The sequence below is a fragment of the Lepisosteus platostomus genome, chromosome 25 (assembly GCF_059453375.1).
Source record: "Lepisosteus platostomus isolate fLepPlt1 chromosome 25, fLepPlt1.hap1, whole genome shotgun sequence".
Taxonomy (NCBI): domain Eukaryota; kingdom Metazoa; phylum Chordata; class Actinopteri; order Semionotiformes; family Lepisosteidae; genus Lepisosteus; species Lepisosteus platostomus.
In genome coordinates this window covers 15,403,268-15,422,009 of record NC_142635.1, presented here as the reverse complement: position 1 = coordinate 15,422,009, position 18,742 = coordinate 15,403,268, and the positions used below count along the sequence as shown (strand labels likewise).

Here is an 18,742-nt window from a genome sequence, read left to right as displayed (position 1 = left end):
CGCGGGGCAGGGCACACCGGCCCTTCACTGGACACAACACTGCAGCGCAGGAGGGAGGGCACACGTGCACTCGGGATCGGGAGAGCGCTTGTTTCACAAATGAGCCGGCCCCCACTCAAGCGTGACTCTGAACGAGCGTCCTGGACGTTACTCTGACAGCCAAGGCCACTGCCGAGGAGAAAGGGGACAACCCCGGGGTCCACAGTCATGCAAGTGCCTCGCGCCTCACTGCACTGAGAGGGACCGGCCTGAAACGATAACCCGCACGGGCAGGCTCGGGGCACGACTTCGCACGAGTTAAACCCGTCGTGGGCCTTTTCTGCACCCGCGTCACGAGCGGAGCAGGACCTGGAGCCCGTCCTCACCCCCCCACCAGCGTGCCCGCTCCGTGTGTGACCAGCGAGTAGCAGATTGCCTGCGCAGATGGACAAGCCAGTCCACAGCAGGCCGAGTTCAACACAGAGCAGCAGCCGAGAGCCAGGAGACACGAGCGGGCGCGTGCGTGCACGAGCAGCAGAGAGGAAAAATCTATTATTCATCCCCCACCACATTATTTGCATGACATCCCTGAAAACCATAATCAAATAACCACAGAAGTGAGCTGCTGTCGTGAACGCGCGTGCGCACGCACACACAAATGAGCGAGTCTCAGCGCTCGAATCTAGGTCACAGGATCCGAGATCAGAGCGATCTCCGATACGAGCTGCTTTCACAGGACACCCTGGGAAGGCAGGCGCTGCTGCTGCAGGAGCTCCGCGGTCTCCTTCTCTCCCGCTGCAGTTTTCCGGGTTAAAAACAAAGGCATGCTGGTAACGCGGAAGTCTGCAGGAAAATCGACTCAAATCCCAGGTCCCTGCGCGACCCTCAAAGCAGAGGGCCGTGGGGCTGTACCGCACAGCTCAGCTTCAGGATTAATCACGGTGGTGAAGAAGAGGAGGTTCAAACAGCAGGGAGAGAACGAGCACGACATTCCATTTGCGCTGTCTGGTCTCATCTGCCTCAGCAGACACTACCAACACCTCCCCCCCCTTCCCCCTCCCCTGCACCCCAACCTCCTGCCACTCACTCTCCGGCCACTCCTGCTCACCCTGAAGACTCGCGCTGCGTCACAGCACGGACGGCCAAGTGCGTTTATGTCAGGCCATTTCTGTCTGCGGGAAAATAAACTACCATCACAAGCCCTTTCGTGTCAGCGAGCTATGAGCTCTCCGACTCGGGCACAGGGAGTAAAACCTTCTGTGTAAAAGCCATGGTGTCTATAAATGTCTCTGACTGTAGAATGACGTCACATGAATCTGCTTGGCTGAATCCCCATTTTTACACAGGACGTTTCAGCTTTTTTCCACATCCCATCACCAACCCCCAGGGTATGGAAAGTGTGGATTCATGAGTCCTGGGATATTTTTCATGTTAATCTGCTGAACTGCTGATGCAGAGAAAGGTGGTCCCATGAAGAGCTCAGAGAGCACAAGGCCCCCGTTTCTCCATTTTCTTTGTCATCTTAGGTGTGTATCTAAAAGTGGGGAAGAAACACAAGAAAGATGCTCTCCACACACCCACTAACACCTGGCGATGGCAGCTTGGAGTGCTTCACAAGGGGTCTCAAGCAAAAACAAATAATAGAGGAATAACCTGGGCAAGCATTGCACTGAGAGCAAAAGACAACATCCACTTGTCAGCTCATCAGACCTAATGAAATGGTCACTGTGGCTCCAGAGGGCACGAGGACTACGGGGATGTGCACTTAATATCAAGAACAGGAGGCACTTTTTTTACCAAAGAGTTGTGGGAGCGTGAAACATGCTACCCATCCATGCTGCTGTAGCCGATACCCTGGCTTCTTTCAAGAAACAGATGGATGAGATCCTGAGATTTATAAACCCCTCACTACCAAACCAGCAAGACACGCCGAATGGCATTAAACCTGGCATTAAACCAGAGATTTTCTCATCCAGAGGCAGCAGTTTCAAAACCGGCCTCGGGCCTCCACCTTGTTACTGCTGTGTGCCAACGGTTTCCCAATCCCCTGACGCGCTGTCAGACTCGACGAGCACGTTAGGACAGCCCAGCCATTCTCCCGGTCCTCACGTCACCTGACTCTCTCATCCCTGCTCCTCCTTTCCAGCAATCCCCTCTGCGCGGCTCATCAGGATAGCCGAGAGGTCACCGCTCCTTGACCTCTGACGCAATCGGAACCTCCTGATGGAAGACACAGAGGGAGCCCTTCCTTTCCACAACCGCCCCCGAGCTCAAACAAGCCCAGCATCTCCAAATATAAGGCCCTGTTCCTGAGGCTCTCGCCTTGGTATTCCGAGTTACAGGGAGTCAAGAAGGATGGGGATCAGCAGGCACACCCCCCTTCCTGCAGGAGTCTGAAGCATTTCCGCAGCTAGGTCCTTGGTAAAGTCACCAAGCTCAACTGCCTCTGAAACCCAGAGAAGTGAAATGGTTTTGTGTTTCAGTTTTCAGGAGCTTCAGCGGGCTCCTCAAATCCACTAAGAGATTTAAAGAACACTGTTAAACCACACGTCGGCGTACTGGGTACGTGACGCTACTGCACAGAAGCTATGGCACGCTCAGTGGAGAAAGAGAAGCTTTTATTTACTCCTTCTGGTAGTTTCTTCGGTGGGGGGGGGAGCACAGAAATTAAAAACTGTACAATAATCCTCCCCACCACCACCTTTCTTCTCCCTGCTAAAATCCAGTCTTTTCTGAGGTGAAAGTAAGGCTGGGCCTCGCGGCCTCCAGGAGCCTGAGAGGTCCCACTCTTACCACACACAGATCAGCCTACTGCCTTCATGTCCACTCCTCTCGCCTTCCAGCTCTCTCTGTCTCATCCCATTCCCTCGAACTGCGCCTCCCTGCATCCTCCCTTCCCGTCTCGGGATCTGACCAGGAGGACAACGCAGCACCCTGGGGGGTGGGGGAAGGGGGCACCTGTGAGGAGTGCTGTGGTGCACATGTCTGGCTTCACAGCGAGGCGTGAAGGCAGCCAGGCCGGCCTCCTCGTTCACAGCCCACCCTCAGCCCTGCCGGGGCTCCCCCACTGCACAAACACCAGGCGCCCCCACAGGAGCAGGCCAGAGGGCGGCAGCAGGGGCTGTGGTCAGGCAACACGTTACAGCTGTTGACGCACGGACAAAAACACAGCCCAGCGAAATAACACACAAAACAACACTTCACTGGAAAAGTAGCAGGTCGGCGTCGCTTCGTCCTTGGGGGGTTTTTGTCCAAATTTCAATTACGGGAGGTCAACAGCCCGAGGAGAGGGCGAACTGTCTCTGCCCTGCCATCGACACAGCTGCAGCACAAAACACACCGCACCGCTCGTTAACCGGGAGCAGGAAGACGCCCGAAGAACAACTGCACCAGAGCCAAAGCACCGCTAACATCGCTGTTCTAATTTCCCCAACGGAAAAAAAAGAATCGACTGCTGAAACGTCCACATCCGCCTCCCACCTGCTGCGTTAGGATTTTCTGCTTTCGCAGCCAGTCTGAACACAGACGCCGATATCGCAGCCAGGTTAAGGTGCGAGTAAAGCTGTGATCCGGAGTGAGAAGGAAAGAGAGAGAGAGAGAGAGAGGGGGCGCACAGAACTGCGAAAACAAGCTACGCCAACCGCCGATGAGAGAGAAAAACCACCAATCCACACGTTAGGGATAAAAAAAAAACAGACAAATAACATTAGTCAAAACTTAAAACACACGGATACAAACCATCACCAACAGTGAAATTCCTCATGTACCCGGGTGAGGGCATGTAGGCACAGAGCTCCCACACCAACACGTGAAGCAACTGCAGCTGGAGACACATTTTTGGCATGTCGGCAGCTCCTGGCATTTGCTCCCACCCGGCTTTATCAGCTACAATATCAAAGGCTACCTTAGGGCACAACAGATACTAGCGAGGCTTGATTTATTGTTTTAATTTCTCCTGCCTCTGGTCTTCCGCTCACACGTGCAATTAAAGGGAAGACAGGGCGCGCAGGGCTGACGTGCGAGGAGCTGTGCACGTAACAGGGCCGAGTCTTCGCACGGCGCGAGACGGCCAGCTCATTTTCCACTTTTCCGCAAAGAGCACTCTGGGATTACCGGCCTGGAGAAGCTGTTCCATCACTCTTGTGCTCCGGAAGGAAGTGACACATCTGGAATCCGAAACAGCAGTTTGTCTTGGATCCCAGGCACATCTGGTTTATGACCAGTCCGCCCTTCCACGACAGAAGCTGCTTGCTGCAGTGGTTTGAAGACGTGCAGAATTAATCATTTCAACCACACTTTTTTAAGTTGTATCTTATTTAACTTGCTGTTGTTGCTGCTGCTGTTCTGTGTTTATATTTTTGGGGATTCCTTGATATCTTTGTTTCGGGGCATACATGCGAATAAGCATTTCATTGCACTCGTGCATATGACAAATAAACTGAACCGAACACACTGTGTGAACAGCTCACCGTGCGTATAACGTGCACAGACACATCAAAGTGAGACAAAAGGTGCTCCTATTTGCTAACACTGCAGAAACTCTTTTGGTTTAACTTTTTTTAACCAGATATGTCATCCAAGGAAAAATAAACATTTATAAACACCACCTGGAGCGGACACATTTATACACCAAGACATTTGAACGGAACAATTTGAGTGTCCTTGATCACAGGGCCAACAGCTGTGTCCTACCTGGGATTTAAACCTGCAACCCCCTCTTCTGCAGCCCAGAGCCCTGACCATTCCTCCTTCAAGGAGCACTGCAGTGTGGCGTTTCAGCTTTGTCTTTAAAGGCTGGTACACAGTGTGAAAACACCAACTGCTGAAGTAACACTTCATTATGCTCCTGGCACACAAACAGGCTGGCTGAGGGGGCCCATCTCAGGGAACTGTTACAGTAAAGGAGAGAGCTCTGAGCAGCAGTATGGTATAGCAGTCAGATTATTGGCCACTGACGTGGAAAAGCAGGCCTGCAGCACTGACGAGCTCAGCAGAAAGCACCAGGCACAGGTTTGCACACTGGAATTTGGGTGAATTATAATGGTGCTCAGGTCAATGATCATTCTCTATACTGTTGCTGCTGCAAGATATTGTCATTTTATCCTGTGTCTCTTCCCACACTATCACCTGGGAGCTTTTTCTTAGAATCATCCACCACTGAAGCTGTGATGAGCCACCTCACTCTTTCATCTATATTTCTAATTGGAGCGACTGCTTCAGTGAAATCCAACAGTATTGCTGCGCTGTGCTTTTCTCTCCCCCTGTCAGGGGAATGACCCACATTCCCTACAAAAGACAAGACCCACCTGACATCCGAGACAGAAGCACCAGCAGGAAAGAAAAAAAGGTCCCAATGTTCAAACACACACACACAAGCTGCAGTCCTTTAATCACAGACTCTGGTCTTTAATTATCCTGCATTAATTAGTGGTGGACCACACACGTGCAAACAAGCCCTCGAGTGTGCACCTCTGCTCCTCCCTCTCTCTCTCTATCCCTCTCTGATGAACAGAGACGGCCTCAGGCAGGCGGAAAAGGCCAGAAACCGCTGGCGAGGAAGAGGAGGGCAGCCCCTCCCGCGCCGCACCTCGGGACCGGACGGCCCAGACTCAGCTCGTCAGGCGGACGGGACCGGGCAGGCCCGGCGGCACCGGTACGCATCGGCCCAAGAAGAGGCCAGCTGGGTAGAGGACGCAGTCCGAACGCAAAAGAACAGACCGTCCAAGTGGCCAAAAGACGCCTGCGAGATGGGAAACGCTATCTGGAGACGCTAAGCACGCGGGCGACCTGGGTACTCGCGCGTCCTGGCCGTGCTGAAGACGTTCACAAGCTGGTGAAGCGCTCCGACAGGCCAATACTGTCGGGATACTGAGGTAAAAGCGCAGAAACGGAGCCCAGCTGACGGGGGGCTGCGCTGAGCTCGTGAGGGGAGCGCTTTCAACAGTACTGGGCTCTGGACTACACCACGCCGGCTAATTGCAGATTGACCCTAAATACTGCTCGAGCCTCATCCCGATCTCAAACCACCGCTGCCAGATTTCCGACACGGACGCATGATACTGGCGCTCCCCAGAGAGGAGGGAGTGCCCCAGGACAGCCAGGCTGCCGGCTCTCACTGCAGGCCAGGTTTTTCATGCCGTCGTGAAGCGGCGTGAAGAAACTCCCCGGCGCGCGGCCAGCTCAGTCCCACCTCCGATCTCTCTATTCTGCTCAAATGCTGTAGGACATTGCAGCACTTCCAACTGAGCTGTTAACACAGGAGCAGCACTGATTAGCATCAGTCTGTGTAGTTATATAGAGAACACAAGAAGAAAACTTGCATGGAGACAAGGAGCCCCATCACCTGACTGCAGCCTAGGACAGATGAGTGTGAACCGTGGGGCCATGCTTAGTTTTTTTACTACAGCATCAAACCCAACCAGAGATTAAGAGAACACCTGCCTGTGGCCAACAGCTGTGACTGTTCTGTCACACCTGGTCGTGTGGGTCAGATGCACGGGACCAGAAATGATCTGACTCTCAGAAACAACAAAATATACTCGTAGTTGGGGTCTAAGCTGTCCCGGGGCATTTGGGGGTGCGTGTGCGCCCCATGATGGAGTGGTGGGACTGTCCTGGGTGCTCCAGGAACCGGCGCCAGACTGCTCTGACCTTTACCAGGAGCAAACTTCTCTTGGATAACAGGAGGAATGGCAAAATGGATCAGAAGCATGGATTCTGCAAAAAAATCAAGAGTCCACCAAGTCTGCACGACGAGGGGCGCCGCGGTCGAAGAAGGACCCGACGAGGGGCGCCGCGGTCGAAGAAGGACCCGACGAGGGGCGCCGCGGTCGAAGAAGGACCCGACGAGGGGCGCCGCGGTCGAAGAAGGACCCGACGAGGGGCGCCGCGGTCGAAGAAGGACACGACGAGGGGCGCCGCGGTCGAAGAAGGACACGACGAGGGGCGCCGCGCGAGCGAGGAGGTCGGTGACCCACCCCGCCTTGCTGGCGGACCCCCGGCCCCGGCCCAGCCCCTGCCCGAAGGGCCCCAGGACACTGGGCCTCGCCTGAAGGGTGGGTTTTTAGCGCGCCCCCTGGGCCGAAAACATCAGAGAGCACAGAAAGCCCCCCGCACCGCGCCGGCGGCCCCTCGTTAGCGCGCAGGAAAGCGCAGGAAGCCGCGCGGCGCGCTCTCTGGGGCCACCGGCGCCCCCCGCGGGAGCTGCTGCACATTCCAGAAACAATGTGCAGGGAGGGTCCGCTTCTCCGCACTATTTTTAGACACAGGATTTAGGGGAAAAAAAAACAATGCGTGCATGAGGGAGAGTCAGAAACTAATGACCGAGATGCCAAAAATACCAAACAGTTCCCCTCAGAGGCCCACGACTCCTGTCTGGATGCTGACTGCACCTCTGACACGGCAGCCGTCCTGCTCCCCGGCCGAGACCAGGATCAAGCAGGAACTGAAGCTCTCGGCTTGCAGGCCTGCTGAAACACTAGGGATCAGACTCGGGCTCTTTCACCTGCTTCCCTCCAGAAGTGGGGCAAACATAAGCCCCTCCTGTGTGGAGCTTGCATGTTCTGCCCAAGTCATTATTACGGCTGATTAGGGAAGCTGGTAGCTCTGTGTGCCTGGGTTGCTTTGCACCCTGTGCTTCTGACAAGGGCTGTAGGCAGCGACTCTTGGCTCTTGACTCTCTGGCTTCCTGTTGATGGAAGGATAGTATTGTACTTAAAAAGGTAAAGAACTTAAGGAAAGTTTAACACAATACCGACATACAATAATTACAAGAAGTCGTACAAAAATATTTTAGTACTTATTATTATATTTAGATTGTTATGAAATATAAATATTTCAAATTGTATTATTTAATAAAACTGCACTAGGACAGCTCACAGTGGTTAGCATTGTTGTCTTGTAGACTTGCGGCCCTGCGCTCAATTCCAGACCTAGGGTGCTGTCTGTGTGGAGTTTGTATGTTCTCCCCATACTCGTGTGGATTTCCTCTAGTGCTCCAGTCTCCTCCCACAGTCCAAAAACATACCAGCTCCAGGGCAAACTGGCCGTAGTGTGAGTGTGTGTCTGTGTGTGCCCTGAAATGGTCTCAAGTCCTGTCCATGGTGTCTCCCGATGCTTGCTGGGATAGCACAGCCCTGAATGGGATAAAGTGGCTTGAAAAGAATGAATTAATGTCTAAAAGACAACACTAAAGAAAAGTCTATCCTCAAAATCCTCATTTTGTGATAAAGCCTGGTTTTAAACATGTCTAGCCTCTTGTGGTTCGCGTGCCTTAACAAGCGAGGCCTGCCTTAACAAAAAAGAAATACTAATGGACAAAGTCCATTGCTCACACTGAGTAGGCGTGCTTCTGCAGATGGGAAACCACAGGCACACACACACAGTGCCAGAGGGGCCAGGTGAAACTCCAAACAGGAAACGAAGATTTACAAGAGGTCTGGCAGTACGCAGGTGTAACAGGACACGCAGGTAAAAAAAAAAACAGCAGCAACAGTATGAACCTGCTACTCCTTCCCTCTACACGGGCATTATGTCTGATCAGAAGGATTCAGTCCCGACTGTGGAGGGCTGGAATACATGCAGGGCTCTTTAAACAGCAGCACCTGAAATACTGGGAGAAACTGCTCAATTGATCCCAGTTTAGCCCGTAACCAGCCGGCTCATCTCCTGAAGAGCTGGAATGAAAACCCGTAGACAGTCCGGCCCTGCAGGACCGGGACTGGACAGTACTGAGCGTGTGTAGAGTATCGTAGCCATGCAGAGCCTTCAGTAAACCCATTACCCCCCAGCTCCATCAGCTAACCCCTGCAGTGTCTTTCCTCTTGTTTCAGATCAGGGGTGTCCAGTCCCAGTGCCAGGTGTCCAGAAGAGCCGAGCTGGAATGAAGACCCGCAGGCGGACCGGCCCTGCAGGACCGGGACTGGACCCCCCTGGCCTGAACGGGAGAAATCTGCTCCGGTCCTTCTGATTGCGACGCTCACAATTCCCCCTGCAGTCCCGGACGGCCCGTGGGAGTCCGATCCCACTCCCAGCGTACCTGGCAGACCTGCCTCCAGTCCACACCCCTGCGAGGAATTCACAGCTGACTGCCTCCCTAAATCGAGACTGCTCTCGACGGGAGGCCAGGCGCTTTGCTGCAATGCACCAAACCCCCCCCCCCCCCCCAAAGTCTAGCACAGACCCCTGAGTCCTCCGCCGTTTCTAAACTGCTCAGCTCTCCTCTGATCTGGTGGGACGACCGCCGATGCCTCCACGTGGCGGTTTATCCCACTCATCTCCTCTTTGGTTCGTATCGGTACCAGGTCTGCCGCTTGAATTCGTTTGTTGCGATTTTGCTGCACTGCACATCACTCTGAGACACCTCCAGGAAAGTCCTCGAAGGCGGCGTATTTCTGTAAATTCAGCAACAGCGGGGAGGGAGAAGACGGGGCTGGACCCTCCTGGCCTTCAGCTGTAAGGGCCCGGGTCGGCAGGGATGAATAAAACGACAGCGGGGAGCCGGGAGCCGGGCAGCGATTCAGGGCTCTTCTAAAACACAATAACACCGTCAAACAGATACCCATGATCCCCCTCCCCCCCCCCCAACACTCCCTATACCTCCACCTCCCTCCCCTTTCTCTAGCACGTTCGTGAAAAAAAAAAAAGAGATCAAATATTCAGAAAGTGAGGAAATGAAATATTCTGCTTCGCTGGCTTTAAAGTAGAATGAAATAGAAAACTGCTAAACCGGCAGATGTCTTGAGCGGGGAACGGCTGTCATCTCTTATTCACAAGGAAGCCAGCCCTGGGATCTGCACCGAGCAGCCCAGAACGACACAGAACCAGGGCCCTGCCTGCTTCCTCCTCTGTATTATTTCGCACAGAACACAGTGTCAACTAAGCTTGGGGAGAATTTGGAACAAAACAGAGCCTGAAAAAATAAAAACTGGCCCACAACTGAACTCTCCTTGTGACAACAAATTGCAACCTGATCACTGCACAAATGCAACCACCAAGGGCTCCCCCCGTAACACATCTGTGAATCATTGACTGGGGTCACTCGTTAGCTGCGATTAAACTTTTAACACAATTAAAATGCGTCATGGCCAACTGGAGACTCTCCCAGCCCCCAGCGCGAAGGAGATCAAAACGTAGCCTGTGACTTACGGACCATGAGCACCAGGACCTTCACTTTTTACATAACCTGCTCACGGGTGTGTGTGTGTGTGTGTGTGTGTGTGTGTGTGTCTGCTTGTGGACAAGAGCCCTGTTATATTACAGGACCTGACTCAACTACCAGCACGCTGCCTCCCACCCTTTCAGAACTCCTCGGGGATGAGTCACTGACAAGGGGAATCAGTCGCTGGCTTGTGGTCAGCCCAGGCCGGGAGCTCCCACAATGCCCCGTGCAAACAGAAACCAGCCCGCGCCAGGTCCAGCCCTGCTGACCTGAGCCCGCAAAAATGCAGCCGTCTGGCAGATCTCAGAGACGACACACCTCTGGGTCACGACCGCGCTGTCATACGAGCCTCCTTTAGTCATTTCGTTAAATGATATATTTGCTCCCGGGCTCGGCTTTTTTTCCCCCCTCCTTCAAAGTATCTAGCAGAAGACTCTCCTTGGCCAAAGTGCCACCGTGCTCCAGGTGTTACAGCTGCCCAGACAAAAAGAAGGACAAAACCGGACCAAAGTCTGAAGGCTAACAAGTGGAGGCAGTGAAAAAAATCCACAGGTGGAAGCTGGCTCCCCTGTAGTCCTGAACGGCCGGGCTAAGTGAGGACACACCACCTCTGTCACGTGACCGATCCCAGACAGACCCCAGACATGCCTGGCGCACACCTGTGCTGTACTGTGCCTGCGCCCCCAGCCTGCTGGCAGACCCAGACACAAAGGAAGAGCAGATAAGAGTCTTCACAGCTCACTTCACCCCAAAGGAAAGCCAGGAAAATATTGCAATGTGGACGGTGAGCCAACCCGGGATGTCTGGGCTCCTTCCCCACACCGAAAAGGTGTGGGCTAGTCTGGGTCTGCTGGGGCCGTCAGCGACTCACACGGCCCCGAGGAGCTGAAACCCAGCACCCTGCTCGGAGAGCCGCCCGCCTTTCACGGGTCACCTCCGCCGCCCCGGCTGGATTCAGGCCGGCGCATCCGGGACCTCTGGATCAGGGGCCCAGCCTACAGAAGATGGAGAAGTCGGCCACATCCAGCCACGTTCCTGCCAAGATCCATCTGAGATCCTTCAAGAAACAGGCGGATGAGATCTTGGGATCAGTTAGATAACTGCAGCCGACAAAACAAAGGGGCTCAGCGTCTTCCTCCCATCGGGAGCTAGTCCACCACCGGAGTGAAAGAGCCGATAAGGATCGGGGGAGCTGCACACGAGCCTGCAGCCCGTCCCCACGCAGGCCTGAGCCCCACAGAACCACTGCACAGCCCACATGAGATGCTTAAGCAACGGTTAGAGAGGTTTCTTGTAAGAAAACATGCCAGGAACAATCCTCTGCTTCTGTGGGTCCCAACAGTGACTGGCCTACATCCACGCTCGCAGGCGTCTGTCCTAATAAAACCACAACAGCAGGATAACAGACAATGTGACTCATCAAAAACATTCTGTTACCATTATTAATGGGGCGGAGCGGTGGCTCTGTGGCTCAGGATCTGCACCTGGGGCTGGAAGGTTACCGGTTCGTATCCCACGGCCGGCAGAGGAATCCTACTCCCCTGGGCCCCTGAGCAAAGCCCTTAACCCCAACTGCTCCAGGGGCGCTGTATAAATGGCTGACCCTGCACTCTGACCCCAAGCTTCTCTCTCCCTGTCTATGTGTCTCATGGAGAGCAAGCTGGGGTATGCGAAAAGACAAATTCCTAATGCCAGAAATTATATACGGCTAACAAAGTGATCTTATCTCTTATCATTACTTAATTAAGAGTGTGCACACTTGTGGTTGAGGGCATCCGAAAGTTCAAACTAGTCTTTTAAGTTCATTTCTGACTCGTATCTGCCCTTTACTTATTACAAGCTGAACCTTCACATTCCTGGTTACTCTTCTCAACATGACAAAATTCAGGAAGTTGAGAACAGACTTCAGCCTGTGCCACCTCCCGGTGTAACAGACACCAAAAACTGGGGCATGGCTTTAAGACTCTTTGTTGTAAAACTACAGTATTCATCTTAAAAGCCAAAGCTCTGTGCTGTTTACTTCTGCCTGAAGCCAGTGTGGAAAAGGTGAGGTAGCGTGCACTACGAGCAGCATTCTCGGGATGCTTTCAACCTGCCATCTAGCAATAATGTCGTTCAGGCCACGCCAGTGTCTGCCCCCTCCCATCAGCAGCGTGCTCAGCTGCGCCTGCTCTCCGTGTCAGAGCAGTCGGAGAGGGGGCCCTTGAACAGCAGGGAGTTCTCTCTCTCTTTCAACCCCCTCTTCCACACAAAGGCCTGAACTGTCTGCGCAAGTGGCTGTGGGCACAGTGGGCACACTGCGCCAGGAGGGGATGAGAAATTAATGGAACCAGCGCCAGGAAAAAGGACTGGCGCTGGGCCACTCCAGTCTGACGAGCTGCACAAATCGCAGGCGAAAGAACAACAGTGGCAACCGATGTCAAGTTATAAAGTATCTTTCCTGGGGGAGGGGACATGGAAGCCACACTTCCTGTTTCCTGCTCCTCTCGAGCGCTTGCCCTCCAGTCTAAACATAAAAACTTCCTTTGTCCAAGAAACGCCCCTCTGGACCAGCGTGCTGAGCGCCGGTCTGCCCCAAGCACATGAACAGGAAGGAGTCGCTTCCTTGTCCAAAGTGGAAGAGAAAACTGGGAATGAGTTGGGTGCCACTTCACAGGAAAATCGCTGGTTTAGACACTGACCTAACTGAAGTGTGTGAGGTCAGCTACTGCCTTGGGTTACCAGAGCCTGTGTAACACAGCTCGCCCCACTCTCTCCTAGTCAGGCCTGGGGGAGGTATCTGCAACCAGCGCTCAAAAGCCAGGCTGAGACTACAGTGTTTTTAACTGTAACGATTTCATAGATAAGAGCTTTATCGAATCTGGACATCAGCACGAACAGATTTACACCTATTAAGGCATAAAAAAACTGTAAAGAGATTAGTTTTGGAAAAGGGGGTCACACAGTGCGTTCCCATATTCTCATCCACTGTCGTTCCCTCTAGCGGGGCTGAAGACGGCGGCCTGACTGCAGCTCACCATCCGGCCAGCCGACTTGTAATGACATCACACTGATGACATCATGCCAATGACATCACATCGGTGCTACACTAGAGGAGGGCACAGGAGGTCTAAATAAATAAATATTGGTTTTGTTAATGCTGCAACTACCCTATACAAACACTTAATTAAATGTTTTAAGATTGTTTTACAAATATTACAAATATTTTTTACAAAGTGTCACAGCTATTTTTCCATCTGACATACTAAGAAAAAACACGTAGCCAGGCCAGCATGAGGCCATGTGTCCAATGCATTTTATACACAATGCTTTCCAGCAAAGTAGGATTACTGAGTGTCATAGTAAATGGATGTTACTGGAATTTTTCTCCGCAGAGCTGTCAGATCTCAGTCTTCGAAAGGCTACTCTATTATTTTCCTCAGGTCTCAGTCCGCAGCGCTTGCAATAGGTGTTCCTCTATTTTGAAACCACATACTGTCTTAACGCTGTTCCTCTGGCAGCTTTTCTTACCAGGTTTACAGCACAATTGTACAACATCTGAAGGAAGCAAAGCAAAAATGTTAAACAGTAATTAACGCATTCCAGAAGAACAACTTGGAAAAAAAAAGGCTTTGCTTAAGCACAGTGCTGTCTGCCTCGGCAGCACACCGGCTCTGATGTTTCAAAGTGTGGTTTCTGCTGAGACTACGCCCCTGTTATCGGGGTCAGGTGCTCCTAGACTGCTCCCCGTCCTCTGCGGGCTGATAGCAGCCCCAGCCCTCCCCCCTCCTCTTTCCTCCTATCTGCTCAGGCTTGTTTCCAACTGAACGAGTCCCGGGACAGGCTTGTTTCCAGCCCTCTTTCCTTGTGCGCAGCCTGGGATTTAGGGAGGGCAAAGCCCAAGATTGCTGGTACACAGGCTCTCCGGCCACCCAGCAATGCTACACTCAGAGGCAGGAGGTAATCCCATCAGTGATTGTTGACAGCAGCAAGGGGCAGTGGGCAGGGCTCTGGACTTGTAACTACAAGGCTGTTGTTGTACCCAAGTACTCTGCCCAAACCGCTCTAATGAAACACCCAGCTGTGTACACAGGTACAAATGCAAGTCGCTTTGGATAGACAAATATTACAGTAATAACCTGAAGGAGCCCCACAGCAGGGCCATGTGGCATCCAGCGCACACTCATTCTGAGCAACAAAAGGCCTCTGTCAAAAGAGCTCTTAAGAGCTGAAAACAAAAACGTGCTGTTCTGCAAGGCTTCGCACGACTCTTTTAGGGTGGAACACCTTGAAAATGCTTTGAGGAAACTCTCAATGTCGACTCTGTAGCTTTCAGAGTAGATAAAAAAATGGAAACTACACACCAGCCATTTGGATTGAGACTATGAAGTCCCTGCTATGCACAGCTGCCTGAAACGGACGGCAGGTTTCGAAGCTCGGCGCCCCAGCAGTGCGGGGGCCTGTGACGTGTTCGGAGAGAGATCCCGGGAGCGCGGTTGCGTGGCTGCAGTTGTGCACTGCAGATCCTCTTTGACACAGCAGAGAAGCAGGGTCTGCAGTTCGGCTCTTGCAGAGTGGAAGTGGCAGCTCCTCTCATTGAAACCCAAAAGCGTCGCAACTCTTTTCCCAATTCTCACGTCCCGCAGCTCTTCCGCCTGCCCACCGAGGGGCTCTTCCCTCCAGCACCCGCCCACAGGGGGTCACGGCCACACAGAGTGCCGATCATTACAACAAAGCTCTGTATTAACAGAGCACGTTTCAGCCCGGAGACTGCCAAAAGCACCGTCCGTGTGAGAGTGAGCCCATTTCATCCAGAACTGAGGTGCAGCACCCGGCTGATGTGCCACTATCCCCACTCCAGAGGAGAACAGGAGCGAGAAATTGCTTTATCAGCTGAATTAAGGGGGAACTTTAGGGAGTCCAGACTGAAACAAGCCCAAAGTGGAATTTAGCCAGGACACGGGGCTAAGATCCTTAATTCTGTAAGTGCTAGAGGCCTTTAATGACCAAGTAATCAGGACCTTAATTTAACATCTCATTACAAGGACAGCACTTCCTTCAGCGCAGCACCCCTTCTCACCACACTGGGATGCTGGTTTGGAAATTCCAGTTCAGAGGGACAAGCGCCACCTACTGGTCTGCCAACACCACTTCCAACACAAACCTGATTTTCCCAGGTTGCAGGTCTCCCACCCCAGGACTGGTTGGCAGTAAGTGCTTCTGTCTCACAGGTTTTAGGTCCCGGCTTCAATTCTGGAATGGGGCACCTTGTGTGGAGTTTGCATGTGCTCCCTCCGAGCAATATATCAAATACATCTTGATGCACAAGCGAGATGGAACACATTACTGCCCTGGCCCAGCCTTGCAGAGCTTCTGAGATCAGGTTTCAAGGTGGTAACACTGCCACCTGCTCAGCATGCCAACACCAGGTGGGACAAGTTCAGTCTTGTACTCCGAAACCACTACATTGCCAAACTGGTATGAAGCTTCTGTCTATCAGATGGCAAAAAGGGGGAAAGGGCAATCTGGAAACCTGCCCACTTTTCAAAATCCAACGAGACTTTCAAAGCAGGATTTCCAAAAGGAGGAGAAGAGCAAGGCAGCTTCCGATGCTGAGGATAGCTCTCGGCACCATCCACTTGACGGAGCAGGAACATCCCAACTGGGTACAACCAGTACAACCCAACTGGGGCCAGTTCAATCCACAAGCTCCTGAAGGAGCCTCAGGCTAGTCTTCCCTTCAACACGCGAAGACAGCGCTTTTCCAGGAAACCCAGCTTGAGACAGGCTACCCAGAGAGATACGGGATACGACGGTCTCTTTGCTGCTTGTTTCACTCCTGACTGGGGACTGCTGCGCTCAGGAGGCGTGCCCCAGAACGCAGAGTCATGAGAGGACCCACAGCCGGCACAGCCCAGCCAGAGAGCCTGGACTCCTGCAAACCGCTCCGAGCTGCGGGCAGGCAGGCGGGCAGTGGGAAGGAGGGGCAGGCTGCTCGTTATCGGGGCCACCAGCTGGGGTTACACATGCAGGAAGTGTTTGCAGATGCAGGAAACAAGAAGACCTTGTGGAACCCCGCCCTGCCGCCTCCCCAAGCTCGATCTGCGGCAATACCAGCGTCGGTAGAGGACACCGTGACAGAAATCACGCCAAAATCCCAATTGATTTAATTGGATTGATTTTCTGTATTATGGCAACTCAATCTCTGGGCACGCCGGTTGTCCTGCGACATTTTCCAGACGCCACTTCTGTCGTTGTCACGGATGTGTTTAGCTCAGCAGCTCAGCGCTTTCACCCCCCTTGGCGTGACAACCTCCTACACACGCAGACTAATAAAACAAAAACACCAGACTTCGCCGAAATCGAGCTTTCCTGCCCTTCTTCCCCCCCTTGCTAGGTAAGAAGAAAAGCTGGTTCTTTAGCAAGCAGCCCTCAGGCAGGACAGGAGGGGAGTTCCCCCGTCTGGGCCAGGAACAGGGGGAGGGCGGTTTAGAGGTGCAGCTCAGAGTCGGGCCAGCCTCGGGAAGTGCTTTGATTTCTTTTTCCGAGGCCGGTAGGGGCAGGAGAAGGGAAGGAGGGAGGACGGCCAGGCCGTGGCCCAGTAGCGGTCGTGCCCCGGCGGCACCCAAAAAAAAAAGCGGGGGAAAGAAAAAGAGCCGGTTTCTTGGCCGAAGGTCTCTGGGAAGCCTCCTGTGGCGGAGCTCCAGATGCTCCTGAGCCTCCTGTTCCGCGGGGAGCACTGGGCGGCACGCGGCCTTTCCCCACACACAGGCCTGCGAGCAGCTCCGCTCTAACAGCGTCGAGCAAGCTTTCAGAGAACATCCCGCTGTCCCGGCGTTTTATCGACCTACAGCATTCTCCAGTGCTGCCCGGCGGATTTATCTTACATGTTGGCTTGAAGCCGAAACCTGCTTCCGGAGACGCAGTGTGGCACCGAGACGGCCGTCATGGCAGAACAACGCACTGCGCTTCTCATCTTCTCCCCCACTGTCCGATCGAACGGGTGAAAACAAACAACTGCAGCAATAAGACCTCCCAGATCTGAAGGCAGTGAAGACCCGCGAGCAGTTCCCATACTGGTGTGGAAAACAAGCACGCTGCACCCTCCTGCAGCAGCACTGCCCAGGCAACACCGGGATTCTTCCAGGGCTGTGCGAAGTCACCGAGTCTCGGGCCTCACGCCCGTCACATCCGGCATCACTGTTGCCATCCGAAAGCTCGGCTGACAGCGCCGCCTCCGCAGGGCCTCCCACTTCATCCTCAAGTACGAGACCGAGAGTCTGGAGCTCCGCCACGCCCCCCCCCGGCTCAAACACACAAACCATGATTAAAGCCCTTCGCTGGAAAAAGTGATTTAACTGTCTTTGCAACTACAGCCGCGCACTGAAACAGCCTGGCACCCCAGATACCAGAGAAGAACTGATTGGCAATAGCATCTGCTGTTATTAGGAGCTGTTATTAATTTATTTGGCTGCTGCTTTTGTCCAAGGTGACCCATTCGCAGCCATCGATACAGCCTGGGAATTAGCTGCTGCAGCAACAGCTTAATGAAGCTTCTTGATTAAAGGTGCAACAGCAGCGTCCAGCCCAGGATCTGAACCCACAGCCCCCCCGTTAGGAAAGATCCCTGGACCGTCGTGCAAGAGATGCCATCCATCCATTTTATACCCGACTCATCCAGCACAGGGTGGCTGGGGAGCCAGAGTCTATCCAGGCAAGGAATGCGTACAAGGCAGGGTACGCCCTGGACAGGACGCCAGTCCACTGCAGGGCACAGAGACACAAACACGCAAACACTCACACCACGGCCAATTTTCCCAGAAGACTATTAACCTACCAGCATGTCCTTGGACTGTGGGAGGAAACCAGAACACCTGGAGAAACCCCCCCACAAACACAGAGAACATACAAACTCCACACAGAAAACTCCTCAGGAACTGAACCCAGGGCCCCAGCGCTGGAAAGCAACAACACTAACCACTGTGCAACCATGCCACTCTGCACAGAGGGCAGACCATTACGCATAAAAATAAAGACAAACTTGTTAACATTTGCATCAACGCAGAGCAGGGACTGGATCTGGCAAGTAAAATTGAAACGAAGACCGTACTACTCTGATTTGCTTATAATGCAAAATGAAAGTAATGGCTCGCAAAAGAAAGATAGTTTGGCGATGACGACTCACAAGATTGTGCTGCCGATAAAAACAGGCTCAAGACCGGCCAGATCCGACCTGGCAGGTGTGCTGGGACGTGACGTGGACTTTGGGCGCCAGGGCCATGCCAGCATGCTCCGCAACAGGAAACCGGAGCTCTGTTAAATTGTAAGCAAACACATGGCCAGTTTGCTACATGTGACGGGCTCAGCGACAGCTCAGCGATGCTTCATTGTGGAGCCTTGGGGATAACCATGCTGCACAGTGATCCCCACCAGGCCAGGGACTGGGCATACCTTGGCAGAGGCCTGAATCTGTCAGACTCGCCCGTCTCTTAAGGGTGCCCAGCGCGTCTGGCACTATCGCGTGCTGGGGGGCGTGTGGAGGCTGCAGGACGTGACACCAGCAGAAAACAAAAAAAACACTAATTACCCCTGGCGACGGAGCAGTGTCAGCTTGTCACATTCTGT

The 18,742-nt window shown here is 53.3% G+C and overlaps 1 protein-coding gene across 8 annotated transcripts in view; it reads right to left on the bottom strand.

Annotated features, from left to right (window-relative positions):
* arhgef12b (Rho guanine nucleotide exchange factor 12b) overlaps positions 1–18,742 on the bottom strand; it is an 86,625-nt gene that overhangs the window by 55,366 nt on the left and 12,517 nt on the right. For 3 of the 8 annotated variants that reach the window (XM_088620142.1, XM_088620143.1, XM_088620144.1), the window contains exon 1: positions 17,005–17,081. The exons of the other annotated variants lie outside the window; for them this stretch is intronic. In XM_088620142.1, coding sequence (XP_088476268.1) covers positions 17,005–17,066 — 62 coding nt within the window. In that variant the 5' untranslated portion in view covers positions 17,067–17,081. Of the gene's footprint in view, positions 1–17,004; positions 17,082–18,742 lie in introns of those variants that run through there. 8 annotated transcript variants of the gene reach the window in all.